This window comes from Cupressus sempervirens, chromosome 2, assembly GCF_028749045.1.
Source record: "Cupressus sempervirens isolate cs-2001-9-10 chromosome 2, ASM2874904v1, whole genome shotgun sequence".
In the NCBI taxonomy this organism is placed as follows: Eukaryota; Viridiplantae; Streptophyta; class Pinopsida; order Cupressales; family Cupressaceae; genus Cupressus; species Cupressus sempervirens.
This window is the reverse complement of record NC_143119.1, coordinates 766156020-766169635: the sequence shown is the minus strand read 5'-3', so window position 1 is coordinate 766169635 and position 13616 is coordinate 766156020. Positions and strand designations below refer to the sequence as shown.

The following is a 13616-nucleotide window of genomic DNA, read 5'->3' as shown; positions in this document are numbered from 1 at the left end:
CAAAATGGCATCTATACAAATGCGATTTTCAGGCAAAAGACATGGGAAAAATGACTACAAAAACGGTAACTTCAAAACACTGAAAAGGCAGAAAACAAATGCGCACGGGCAGCAAGGAAGAAAAAGCGTCCTTACAAGCTCTCCTCCTAAAACGAATGCGAGTTAAAGGAAACATTTTCCCAAAGGCCAAAAAAGCATTCAGACCAAAAATGACCAACAAAAGGGCGCGATTTGCAGATGGAAACCTATGCTGAAAATTATTTTCGAACAAAAATAGCACTAATAATTTTGAAATGAAATTTTTAATTCCGACTTGACTTTGTGCAAAGAGGCTGTGAGTGCTAACCAGTTAATCTCAAATGGTTTCAATGACTATGTCAAAGATTGAACTTGAAGATTCGATTAGCAAATTTTTTGATATGAATGATGGTTCAATTTTGATAAAAGAAATCATTCTGGATCACTTCATAATTGTGTATATTCTATATTGATAGATTGATTTTATGTATTATTTTATCTCTCATCGTTGCAAGATGCAACAATAAAGACAATAGGTTGCTTTAATTAAGAGGGAGTTGTTGAGCTTTAAAGGGAATTTCTTTTAGCTTCAAAGGGAAGCTTCATTATTAAGAGGGAGTACTTATGGAATCCCCTTCATTGTCATATATGCTTGTGATTCTTGTGATATTTGTAGAATTTGAGACTTAAATGGAACTAAGTCTTGTTTTGTTATGTCGATTTCCATTCATGTATGAGATTGTAAGATCAGCTATGATAACTCTTTCACTATGCGATAGTGAACATCATGTTGAGAGTCTCCATGATGTCATCACGTTGAGAGATTCTGTGATGGGAGTTGGATGTCATGTTGAGAGATTCCATGACAGTTCACGTAGAGAGAGCATGTGATTGAAGGCTTAGTTGTGAGTCTTACAAATCTTTCATGCTGAGTGATTCCATGAATGTGATTAATTGTTATAGGGTTTTCATGTTGAGTGATTCCATGTATGTGATTAATTGTTACAGGGTTTCATGTTGAGCGATTCCATGAATGTGATTAGTTGTTACAGGGTTTCATGTTGAGTGATTCCATGAATGTGATTAGTTGTTACAAGGTTTCATGTTGATTGATTCCATGAATATGATTGATTCTTACAAGTTTTCATGAATCGTATATGATATATGGGATGATATTTTATTATTAACATTTTAATTGCAGTCTTGTGTGCTAAAGATCTCTCTGGCTAAGAGTGAGTGTTGAAGATGGTAGCTGCGATAGAGATATTTATCTCTGGAAATATGAATGTTATTACTGTTATTGTTATGTTCAGCTGAAAAGGACACTTAAGTTTAATTTGTAATATTAAATGTAAATGACATGTGTCATACACATGCATTGAGGCATGAATATCCGAAGAGTTATAATTAATTATAAGAGTTATAGGAATCTCAAGAGACCTTCGGTTATAATGTAAAGAGTCTCTCCTATTTGTATATATTTGCATCAAGCAAAGGATATTGTACACTTGAAATTTATTAGCAATAAAATGATTGTTTTGTTGTGTGGCTGGGTTTTTCCCTTCATTCTCTAAGGGTGTTCCCAAGGTATTTCTGTGTGTCCCTTGTATCTGATTTGGTTTGCCTTATTGCTGTTTATCTCTATTTTTTGGACTAAATTCAACAAAATTAACCGTTGCAGATGCTATGATAGACATCAATAATAACATTACAACTACTTAGAGATAACAAATTTGTTTACTATCTTTAAAAATATTAATAAGCATTGTAAATGTCGTCAGAATGATTAAGAAAATGTTTTCTAAATTGTACTCTGATGCCGAGATATATCAAAAAAATAGTTCACCCAAATTAATTCCCCAAGCCTGTGGGAAATAGGAAATAATCTTACAGAACATTATGGAGACTTATTGGACAAGTGGAAATGGCACTTCCATAAAATTTGCACGAGTTTTCATTTCTTTGGTTAATAAATGAGTATATTCACCTGAAGCATTAAGAATATATGGAATATTCAAATAATATTCACCTCGTTCACTTTAAGAGGAATGCCAATTGATTGAATAATATATGGTATGTCAACCTCCAAGCTCCAAACAGAGAGATCTGGATAAATGAAAGATTTCTCATCTGGGGTTATTACCTCAACCGGCTCCACCTCAAACTTCTTTTCACAGTATATTGAAAACATCGTCACCTACACAAATGTAATTAGAAGATCATGAATACAGTCTACAAAGCCCACACATTACTAAAGGGTGACTCTTTGTTTCCCTTTTCCAAGCACTTAACTCTACATTTTATGTATTATAATGCATATTGTTATTATACCAAAAGAAAATTAAACAGAACAGAAAAATCAAAGTTGTGAACGACCAAATTAACAGGCAGAGTAGAACCTCCTACTGGGATTGCATAAATGTTTTGTAGAGTTGCCTTTCCAATAAAAAATAACAAAGAATAGATGTCCAGTTTATAAATAAGTTACCATAGTATTCAGAACAATTTTTGCTTTTGTCAGGTCAGTTGCTGTGCATTCAATGAATACATTCTTTGTTTTCAAAGAAATAGCAGAATGCGCACCATTAATTATCGGAGGCAAAGACAACACCGTCCTGCAACATACAAATAGGAAATATCAAGAGGGAAAATAAAAGCCTATCATAAAAGACGTCATTAAGAAGTAAAATCTAGTTGATGTTAATCAACAGCATATAAGGTTCAATTCACATGGGGAACTTCCAGTGCCAATCATATGACTATCATGCCTAGAAACAAATAAGAACTGAATTGTACCTCTTGCTATCATAAATCACTGGAAATACAGAAGAGCTCTCAATAATATGTAAAAACTTCTTTAATTTCATGTCAGACTGCCAAAAACAACAAATTGTTCTATAAGCAAACAATCAGAGAACAACCACCTTTATTTTAGTCAAATAAAAATAATAAATATATCATGACTTTATGTAATGGAGTTGATAAACATTCATGTCAAAATACAAGTTTAAGCTTGGTTTGTTATCATACATGCGGACAGTGGTATTGCAAGAATTTTGTGGTTATCACATGGCTATATTTTCTAGTGTTGCAGTAAATCATGCAAGATAAATGGGAAATATGGTTTAGAAGAAACATCTCAACCATTTTGCCATTCAAATTCACATGTAAGACTAGTAGTACTAATATACAGATTATATCTTACCTTATAGTATTCCATGAGCTCATCAGCTCTAAATTCCCTCACCTGCAGGACAAATTATGAACAACTCAATATAACACAATGCAAACTATAGAGAAGCGTTTCTCAACTCGAAAATGATTGTATATCCATAATAAATCTAGGAAAGGAAAAACAAAAAAAGCCTGATATTCAGAAATGTTATTAATCATTGCATGACAAAAACTTCTCTTTCCAACACAAAAATATAGTGATTGTATTATGTAACCATTGAGCATGGCCTGTTCAATCCTGGGTAAAAAGCACCTTTCTCATTCCATAATTAAATGACACTTTTTGGTGCACGCATGACATACACAGAACTCTATTCATCAATATCAAAATATCAATGGGTACCTAAAGGCTTTTTTCTATTAAAATTTCACAAAAACATTTCACAAGGACCTTATACAAATACGTAACATCGAAACCAGAATGTCACATCCCTGGACATCCCAATGTGCAAAAAGGCAATATGTCAAAGAAAAATAATAAAACATGTCTTTTTAATTGTAATCCTGATTTCACACTAAAAACTAAGTTACTGGTTAGGGTTCGGGTACAAGAAGCCATTGTGGATTTGTGAATTTTGTTTTTTCACCATGGTTTCTATGGGTTAGTGTATATATATAAATGCATTATATATACAAAAAAAAAGAAAAAATATACATAATTGCAGAACTAAATCATTTCATAGTATGAATCTATGATGCTTAATCATAAATCAATGTCAAAAGCCAAAGATAAACAAAAAAAAATTAATACTTGATCATTTATCTACGTTCACAATTGTAAAGAAAATCATCACATTGAATTACTCAGTTAAAAAATGAGAAAGCAATGTGAAAAAAAAACGTGTTCGGAGGCTTCATAATGGCCCGTCTTAGGGATCCAACCAAAAATAATAATTTTTAAAAAATATTTGGACCCATGAGGACCTACAAGGCTGGGCATAAACCCTGCCCATACCCAGCCCAACCATTCTACAAACCTAAAGCCAATTCAAGGGTCCACGGTGCAAACCTGGTAACACAGAATAAAATCAAAATATGCATCCCATGTACGTTGAAACATAAAAGCTCACTGCCAAGGTCCAATCGAACAAAGGAATGTGACTACAATCCAACTAAAAATAACAATACTTGTAAAGATCGGATGGATCTTATAGTCAAAAAGAGCATAGTTTAATTGCAAAGCCAAATAGAAGATTTTATTTGCAATTAGATTGATTACTCACAAAGAACAAAAAAGGATAAGAAAATCTCTTTGCACTCTTCATATTATTGTACTAAGGTAGAATCATTCAGTTATCCAAAAACCAAAACAACACAAAAAAAAAAACATTCATACCATCACAAATTCAACAAGCCAAATTGCCATGCAAAAATCATTCTCCTTCGACTTTACCATTAACAAATGGTATTGAGTTAGCTTTGGCCCTTGGACAAAAAGCCAATGGAGCATGCCACTTTTTATCCAAGCCAAAAAAGAAAACAAAGGAAGAGCCTTGTACAAGAGGTACAGCCTTCTAGACAAAACTTAACAAACTAATCAACACCAAACTCAATTTATAATGCTCCAACAAGCAACGAGACAACCCCTGAACACATTCATTTTTCTACATCCAACCCCACAATGTAATATATTTACCATTAGAGACTTTTTAATCAAGAAGTGAGTGAAAGTAACAACGCCTACTTCAAGCAATTATAATGCCATCACTTGCGAGGTTCATATCCTCAATGATGGGGGAGTTCATCAAATGTTTATGCACTAAACTAGCTTTCACCATGAGAGAAAATGGAGACTTAGCCTACAGATATAGGTTAACAATGATGAAGTTTCTAAAGTAAATAATTGGTAACTAAGACCCGAAACAAAAACTAACAAACAAACTAACGACTAAGTAAGATTGGCACTAAAAAACATTACAATATACTTTTACCCTCACTTAATGGACGTTGCCTAACTACCTTGCAAAAGACTATACATATCGTAAGGGAAAATATTTTGAGCACCCCCAAAAAAAAAGTTAAAGTTAAAAAATATTTAAAACCCACAATAATATTTAATGAGAAAATTATGCATTCATTAAAATTATTTAAGTTAAAAAAATTATAAACACATCAAATACTTTTTTCTATGGGAAAAATAAATAAAAAACCCTTATGTACCACACAATGCGAGCATGAGGCAAGCAAATGATTTTCTAAGGAAAAAATTTATAAAACCCCTGATATAGACCTTCATGTGGCAAAACACCAAACTCACAAATTGCACATTCAAGTGCTTTCAACTCCAAAAATTCGACTTTGTTCAAACTAGGAATCGCACAACCAAAACCCTTGATCAAGTTCGCAATGTTTACCAAAAAAAACTTTAAATTCGCCAATGAATTTGGAAAGTCATTTTTGCATTAAACACGATTAAAAAATTTCTGGAATAAATCCCCATGCAAAAAGGGCTGCAGTTTTCTCTTTTAAAAACATTGCCAATCTTTAAAAAGCCCATCGACCTATTGTGATATCATATAATGGTAACTTATTATTCATAAATGAGTAATTACAAATGGAGATACGGTCTTCTTATTTAGATTTACAAAGACAAAGTTTCTAAACGGAACAATCAATAACTAATAAACTAAAGATTAACTAAGATGACCATTAAAGAATTATAACAATATTTTAATACATTTACCATCGCATTTTATATTCTTTCCATAACTTGGTAGATACCTCTAAATTAAAGACCTTCAATGCCCTTAATTGTAAAATGTGTATTATTTGTTTATGGACAACAAAGCATTGCATATTCCAAAACAATAGAGGTGATAGTGATATTGCTATCAGGATTTAACTGTGTGATTTTGAGTCAAACTCATTGACCCATGCTTCAAGATTCATGTTGAACCACTACCCATGAAGCATGGGTCAATGAGTTTGACTCAAAATCACACAGTTAAATCCTGATAGCAATATCACTATTTGACTTCTCGTGGAAATTATCTCCTACTTATCAATAGAGGTGTTGTTTAACATTCAATAGCGATGATGTTTATCATTCAATATGGTGTTATCAGCCTTGAGATTGTGCACAAATATTTAAAATGAGTTTGCCATAATTAATTGACTTTTAAAATGTTATTTATAAGCACGCTTCCTTACCTCTTGGTCCTTGTTTTATCATATACTTATTCAAGATTTGCAACTCTCTTCATGAGACTGTATATGGATACGATGCTTTGTTATCTCTTTTAGTCATTCCATTGTGATCTTTGTTATTTCCCTAACCTCGTCTCCTCAAGGAGATCTTTTATGGAGAGCTTAGTCTTCTTCCTAAGGCATTCAGGAGCTCTGTGCTTGACCAAGGTGGGGCCCATGTATGCCAAAACACTTAACCTGAATTATTTTGGCATAAAACACACAAAAGGAGGGAGTACGCCTTAACAACAAAAAAGCAATAGTCTATTCTCTTTGCCTTGTTAAGTTAAAGTTCTGCACCATTGCATCATTAGGCCTCAAATCCAAATAGTCAGTTGGATAGTAACAATCTTTCCATACGTTTTTCATTTTTCTAGTTATTTTGTCTTGTTAGAAACTTTCTTTTATTCACATGGGTCCACAATGTAGACAAGTGCTTTTGTGTATCCTCCTTGATGTACAGCTACATAAGGGACTCACTTTGAGCTCATACAGAATTATTGGGGCCAACACTATTTCTAGCATGACATGAGAAATTGTAATGTCCCTAATTTTCTAGGCGACATTAACTGAATTGATTTTTATTATGTTCTCAAAAAATACATGAAATATTTAAAAGATGACTTAATTTAATTAATTTGATTAAATAAATACTATAAATTGTCTCCTTAGTAAATGAAGCTCCCCAAATATTATTAAGCTGCCCAAATTGACCTAATGTTTTCAACTTAGTTACCGGATTCGCCTGGAAATGGCCGGATCCAGACTCGGGTCCGATTCGGATCCGGATCCACGTATGGATCCGAGCGGATCTGGGCAGGATTCGTAATCCTGCCCGGATCCTCGAGGATCCACGCGCGGATCCGCATGAATCCGCGGCAATAACGTAGTAAGGAAGCAAAAACGTGGGCCCAATTTCAATTTTTTTATGTTTTTTTTTTTCCCTAAAGGCCCTAAACCCTAAAAACGACCCTCTAAATCACAATGCAAGTTCATTTGCTCTCTATTTTGCTCTCTCATACTTGCTAGTTTGAAGTAAAGTGCTTGGATTCGAAGGAGATCAGTTGTGGAGCTTCAAATACCTTGCAAGAAGTGTTTAAGGTATGCATTTCAACCATATTCTTGAGTTCTTTCATAGATTATTGATTTATTTTTAGTTTTCCAAATTTTCAAGTTTTTGTACAAGTGTGAAGCATGGTTTTCTTTCACTTTTTTTCTCTAGATTGCAAGAATAGAACAATGAGTAGTCAAGGCTCAGTGGGTGGGGGTGGGGCTGCATTACCAAGCTTCAAAATTGATAAGGAGTCTCCTTTATGGAGACACACAACAAGAGTTGCACAATGTCCTGGGTGTGGGGCATACAAATGGAAATGTAATCTTTGCAACATACAACATAGAAGCTCCTATTCCCAAGTGAAACTACATTTTTTGGGCCCTGCGGGTGAAGGAATTCACATGTGTCCAGGTAGTGATAAGAAGGGATTACCAGCTGCACAAATAGCAGCGTTAGCAAAAGAGCAAGAGGATGCTGATAGAGCAGTTGCAAAAGCAAAACATGGTGCTTCAAAAAAAACAAATATACCAACGCCATCATCCAATCAAACAAACACAAGAACACATCCTTTTTTGCCTATGCCAACTACAAATGATGAAGATGAAGACCCATCTCCACTCACCCGCAAGAGAGGCCCACTAGATAGGGCATTCCAAATTGAAAAGAGAGACATTGCTGATCACAAAGTTGGACGTTGTTTAATTGCAAATGGTGTTTCATTTAATTTTGCTAGATCACCTTATTTTAGGGAGATGGTGGAAGCAATAAATGATGCACCCCATGGTTACAAACCGCCTGGTTATGAGAAGTTGCGCACTACCATATTACATGATGAGAGGAAAAATGTAGAGGCTCAACTTCAACCAATAAGAGATTTTTGGGTTCAATCAGGTGTGTCTATTATTTCGGATGGGTGGAAAGATTGTAGAAACCGTCCATTGATCAATGTTATTGCTGTATGCCCTAAGGGGGCAATGTTCTTGAAGGCAGTTAATTGTGAAGGGCAAGTGAAAGATGCAGAATTTATTTCACGCATTCTCATTGATGCCATAGAGTCAGTGGGTCCTGATAATGTTGTCCAAGTAGTCACGGACAATGCAAAAGTTTGCAGGGCTGCAGGGATAATTGTAGAGTCTAGATATGATCATATCTTTTGGACACCATGCACCGTCCACTCTCTCAATTTAGTGATGAAAGCAATTGGCACCGAAATAGATTGGTTGAAAAGGATATATGAGGAAGCTGAAGAGATTCAAATGTTTGTAACAAATCACCACATGTCACAAGCAATTTTTAGGAGTTTCTCAGACTTGGAGTTATTGAAGGTAAATTTTTATATTTAATATATAATTGAATATTATTGGATTCCACAATTATTAATTTTTGTTGTTGTTTACATTAACATGTTTTAATTTTTAAATGTTTTACTAACTTGAGTTTAACATGCTCTTAGGTTGCTGAAACCCGCTTTGCGTCTCACACAATCGTCTTGAGACAACTTGTGAAGGTAAAAGAAGGATTGAAGCATATGGTCATTAGCCCCCAATGGGGCGTTTGGAAGAATTCCAATACAGCAAGGGCTTTAAATGTGAGAAGAATGATACTAGATGAGGATTGGTGGGGTCTTGTAAGTTATGTGTTGGAAATCACCGATCCAATAATGGCAATGCTTCGCTTCGCAGATAGTGATGAGCCAGAAGCATTCGCAAATAGTGATGAGCCATGCCTTGGGGATATTTATGATTCCATGGATAGTATGCTGGAAAAAATTAAAATGGTAAGTTTTACGCTCTATTACAACAATTTTTTATTTGAGAGATATCTAGATTCTAAAGTTTAAATTGACATATTCACTAATTATAATTATTATTCATATTTCATATCTTAGGTCATACAGAGGAGGGAGAATGATCCTGAGGACACCCTTTACAAGAAGGTGGAAAAAATTGTTCATCATCGATGGAACAAGATGACCACACCTTTGCACCTCCTTGCATATGCTCTATCCCCGAGGTACTGTAGTTCTTATCAAATGTTTGTGCTTATTTTATCCAATGTTTGTGCTATTGATATTTGATAGTGTTCAATTGTCTTTTGTTATCCCCAGGTACTATAGTGCAGATGTACTTCGCATTCCAGGTAGAGTGCCACCATTTAGAGATGCAGAGGTTGCAGATGGGTATAAGAGGGCACTAGCTAAGATATTCCAAGATCCAGAGATTGGGGCAATTGTGAGGAGTGAATTTTCTGCTTTCAACTCAGGTGAGGATTTCCACCCTATTGCCATAGCAGACCAAAGCAGGATGGGTGCCATCAAATGGTGGTACCTTCATGGGCAAGCCTTCACGTACCTCCAACCTCTTGCCATAAAGGTTCTATCCCAAGTAAGTTTGTAAAATTAAGCTTAACATTCTCAATTCCTTGAATTTATTATTTAATTTATTTATCTTGATTGTTGTATTGATAATTTTCAATTTCTCTTTAGGTTGCCAGCTCTTCTGCAGCTGAGCGGAATTGGAGTACTTACTCCTTTATCCACTCAGTCAAACGCAACCGGTTGGCTCCAAAAAAATCAGAAGACCTTGTGTTCATTCACAACAATTTGCGCTTGTTGTCACGGAAGGATCCTAAGTACAAGAAGGGGCCCAAAAAGCTTTGGGATGTAGCACCCGAGACTCCTGATTTAGATATGACCATCCGGGATCTTGCTAGATCCACTTTGATTGATGTGGATGATGAGGAGGAGGATTATGAGTTAACAATCCCCTCTACTACTAGCGGTTTGGGTTCCTCTACTGATACGGATGCAGCCCTTGCAGCTCACCAGTACCCCTCCGATGCGGATTTTCTTGAAAATCCATTTGATGATTAAATAAAAACTTTAGTGTTGACTCTTGACTCTTTTATAAGTAAATCATGTTATAAACTTTAAGTTTAATGATCTATATTTTGAATGTTACAAACTTTCACTTTCAGTAATTCAATGTGAATGTGTTGATTTTCTTTATAATCGTGAAAATAGATTAATTATCAATGTCATTGATCAAGTATACTAGATTCATAGATGCATACTAGAATCATAGATTCATACTATGAAATGATTTAGTTTTAGAATTATGTATATTTCTCTCTTTTTTAGTGTGTGTATATATATATACATATATATATGCACGAATCCTCCACGAATCATAATTGGGAAAAAAAAAAATCCCGAATCCACGGATCCGATTCACGTGCCCGAATCGGATTCGTGTCACGAATCGGCAACTATGGTTTTCAACGCTTCTTGGAGTCCTTTATAAGTAGGTTGGGTAGACGTAGGCATTTGGATTAGATAAACAATTTAGAATATTCAGGCACAAAAAACCTCAAGAGTTTGAAAGAAGAGTTGGACAAAAACATGGTTCTTCTAGAGGGGTGGATTCACAATGGAGTCTCTACATATGTGAAAATTTGTGATATATCCTTTAGAAACAAATTTGGTAAATTTTTCAGAACTTAAATTGATACTTGTCATGAGATATAATCGTGGCCAGCCATCAGTTTAATGTCCAAAGATATTATCAATGCTATCCATATTTGCAATTAATTTATCAAGTCTGCCTTTCTTAAATATTGTGAATAATATAAGGGCCAATTCTAATGAAAATTTTCTTAATTGCGAATATTTTACGGCATGGTGGGTCTCGTTTATTAGTTAGGCAGAGTAATGAGATTTGATTAATTTTCGCGATAAAGTGACTTGAAATTTGCAGAATGGTAGTCATATTATTCGGTGGTGATCTATTCAAGAAGTGTGACTCTTTGTTTGTTTTCCATAATCATGCAGAATAGGAAATATTTGCCAACTAATATTGGCAGATAATAATATCAAACAAGAATATTAACGTAGTGTTAAAGTTGGACTATTGTTTAGAGGCCACATATTAATGTCGTTAAAGTTTGGAACAGAGTATTTGGGTAGAGTTGACTAGCTGCGGCAGGATTGTCCTGAGAAGAAAAGTCACAGATTGCTTGGACCCTGATGCAAAGAACTGATTAAGGAGGTGACCTAAATATCTGTGCATAGTGGACAGAATTAACATTAAGTATTTGAAGTACTGAACTCCCTAAGTTTCTTCTTTGCATATATTGATGTCAGGGCACTTGAAAGGCAATGGCCGATGTCTGAAACTATCATTTCATGTCAGTTAAAGGAAAATTGCCACACAAGGTTTGTACATAATCAGCAACCTCAGGGGAAGCATCACGTGCTATTATTTCTGCCATTGGATGCTATTAATTTGGCGAGGAACCAAAGGAACAGATTAGCAGAGAATTCAGGTGTGCCGAAAGCATTTTATATAGATAGATAGATATAATAGAGAGAGATAGAAAGATGGATGGAATGATGGATCAATAGATAGATATGGATATATTATTCCCAGCGACATGGTCAGAAAACTCAAAATTTTAGTTTACTATTTCCTGGTATATCTAATCTGCAAGTATGTTGATATAATTTGTAAGCCTTCAATATTATAGGCATTTGCTGCAATGATTCTGGATACTTGAATTGATGATCTGTATACGTGCAAATTGTTTGATAAAATATCCCTATATTTGAACAAAAAGTAGAGAGTGATATTTTGGTTATATTTGATCTTAAAAGCCTGGCAGCCCGTGAGGTCAATTATGAACGAAAGAACTCAGAGGAATCTACAGCAAGAAAGGCAGGAATATGAGGGATGGAGATAACGATGCTGAAGAGCTACACATTAACATGTATAAAAAAATTAAGAGAAATGACTCAGTTGCTCAGAGTGCTCACCCACAAACAAAATGGTGATAAGCCCATGAATGAAGGAAAGCCAGTTGCAGTAGGAGAAAGAGTTCCGGTAATATCATTCAGGACCAAATTTCTGACAAATGAGGAGATTGGTAAAAGCCAACCTGATCAAACTAATGAGATGGATCACCTTCACACTCAATACCACACTCTGAGTGAAGCAGTTAAGAATGATATGACTGTCACTGAATATTGTCAACTAAAAGCTAAAGAACGACATAGGAGAAAATGGTATGAGAAGAAGGATATTCAACAGCATTTAGAAGATCACACTTACAAATTTTGACGGGTCAAGTGGTGCATCACCAAGGTCATGGTTGCAAAAACTGGATACATATTTCTCGTTGAATCCCATGTGTCAAGAAGAGGCTACTAAGTTTGCTAAAGCACATTTGGATGGAACAACTCACAAATACTCAGAGCATGGAATGGTGACCCAGTAACACGACTCTATTTTCACTATAGAAGAATTCGGTCAAAGGTTGATTGAGAGGTATGATAAGACAGATCCAGAAGTACATTTCAGAGACCTGGCATAGTTGAAGCAAGAGGGCAAGGTTTTGGACTATGTAGCTGAATTTCAAAGGCTGTGGTAGTAATAGTTCCAGACATAACAGTTAGAAGACTCAACTTCCTATTTGTTAAAGGCTTAGCTAAAACTCTCAAGGGATTGTACAATCATTTAATCCAAATACCTTACGACATCCCATTGCAAATGCCTTTGATTTGGAGGAGTCATTGACTAAGAGAAACTTTTCCTTTAAAGGAAAACTCTATAATAAGGAAAAGCAGAAGGTTACACAAGAGGAGCCCAAAGTCCCACCTAAGCCAAGTATGGAAGATAAAAAGAATCCAGATTTTGTGAGCAGGGATGACTTGCGCAGGCAGAAGTTATGCTTCACTTGTAAGGAACCATGGGTGCCTCGTCACACATGTCAGAGTAAGGGTCAAACGGATTATATTGAAGTTAGTTCAGATGTTGAGCAGAAAGTGACAATGTGGAGAAAGACATTGTATAAGTCATTTAGAGTAAGAGAACCTTCTCAGTTTTAGCCATTTAATGTATAGCAAGTACCTATTAGAATATATTTTTGACGCCCAAGTTCTTGCTATTTTTAGCTCATTATTCTAGAATCTTAGTTAATGGTCATTTACGTTTTATCTTTAGTTGTCTTAATCAGTTATATTTATAGATGTTGTCTTATTTAGATAACTATGCTTTTTAGCTAATGCTTCTATAACATTTCTAAACTCTATTTATTCGTGTGATTTGTTAATACCATATTCAAAGGTCAC

At 35.0% G+C, this 13616-nt stretch overlaps 2 protein-coding genes across 3 annotated transcripts in view; one reads left to right on the top strand and one right to left on the bottom strand.

The window, feature by feature from the left end:
• Nucleotides 1-13616, bottom strand: part of LOC149575702 (tRNA synthetase beta subunit family protein) — a 194442-nt gene that overhangs the window by 102688 nt on the left and 78138 nt on the right. For both annotated transcript variants that reach the window (XM_089815469.1, XM_089815470.1), the window contains exons 8-11: nucleotides 3224-3265; nucleotides 2815-2891; nucleotides 2507-2633; nucleotides 2048-2215 (exon numbers count right to left, since the gene is read on the bottom strand). In XM_089815469.1, coding sequence (XP_089671595.1) covers nucleotides 2048-2215; nucleotides 2507-2633; nucleotides 2815-2891; nucleotides 3224-3265 — 414 coding nt within the window. The remainder of the gene's footprint in view (nucleotides 1-2047; nucleotides 2216-2506; nucleotides 2634-2814; nucleotides 2892-3223; nucleotides 3266-13616) is intronic.
• LOC149575703 (uncharacterized) lies at nucleotides 8945-9860 on the top strand. The gene is made up of 2 exons (XM_089812250.1): nucleotides 8945-9269; nucleotides 9381-9860. The coding sequence occupies exons 1-2, from the start codon at nucleotides 9021-9023 to the stop codon at nucleotides 9567-9569; spliced, it is 438 nt and encodes a 145-aa protein (XP_089668376.1). The 5' UTR covers nucleotides 8945-9020; the 3' UTR covers nucleotides 9570-9860.

Coding starts and splice junctions, on each gene's coding strand:
- LOC149575703 (XM_089812250.1), top strand. CDS start 9,021: ATGGTCATTAGCCCCCAATGGGGCGTTTGGAAGAATTCCAATACAGCA. Junction 9,270..9,380: donor TGCTGGAAAAAATTAAAATG/GTAAGTTTTACG, acceptor TTCATATCTTAG/GTCATACAGAGGAGGGAGAA.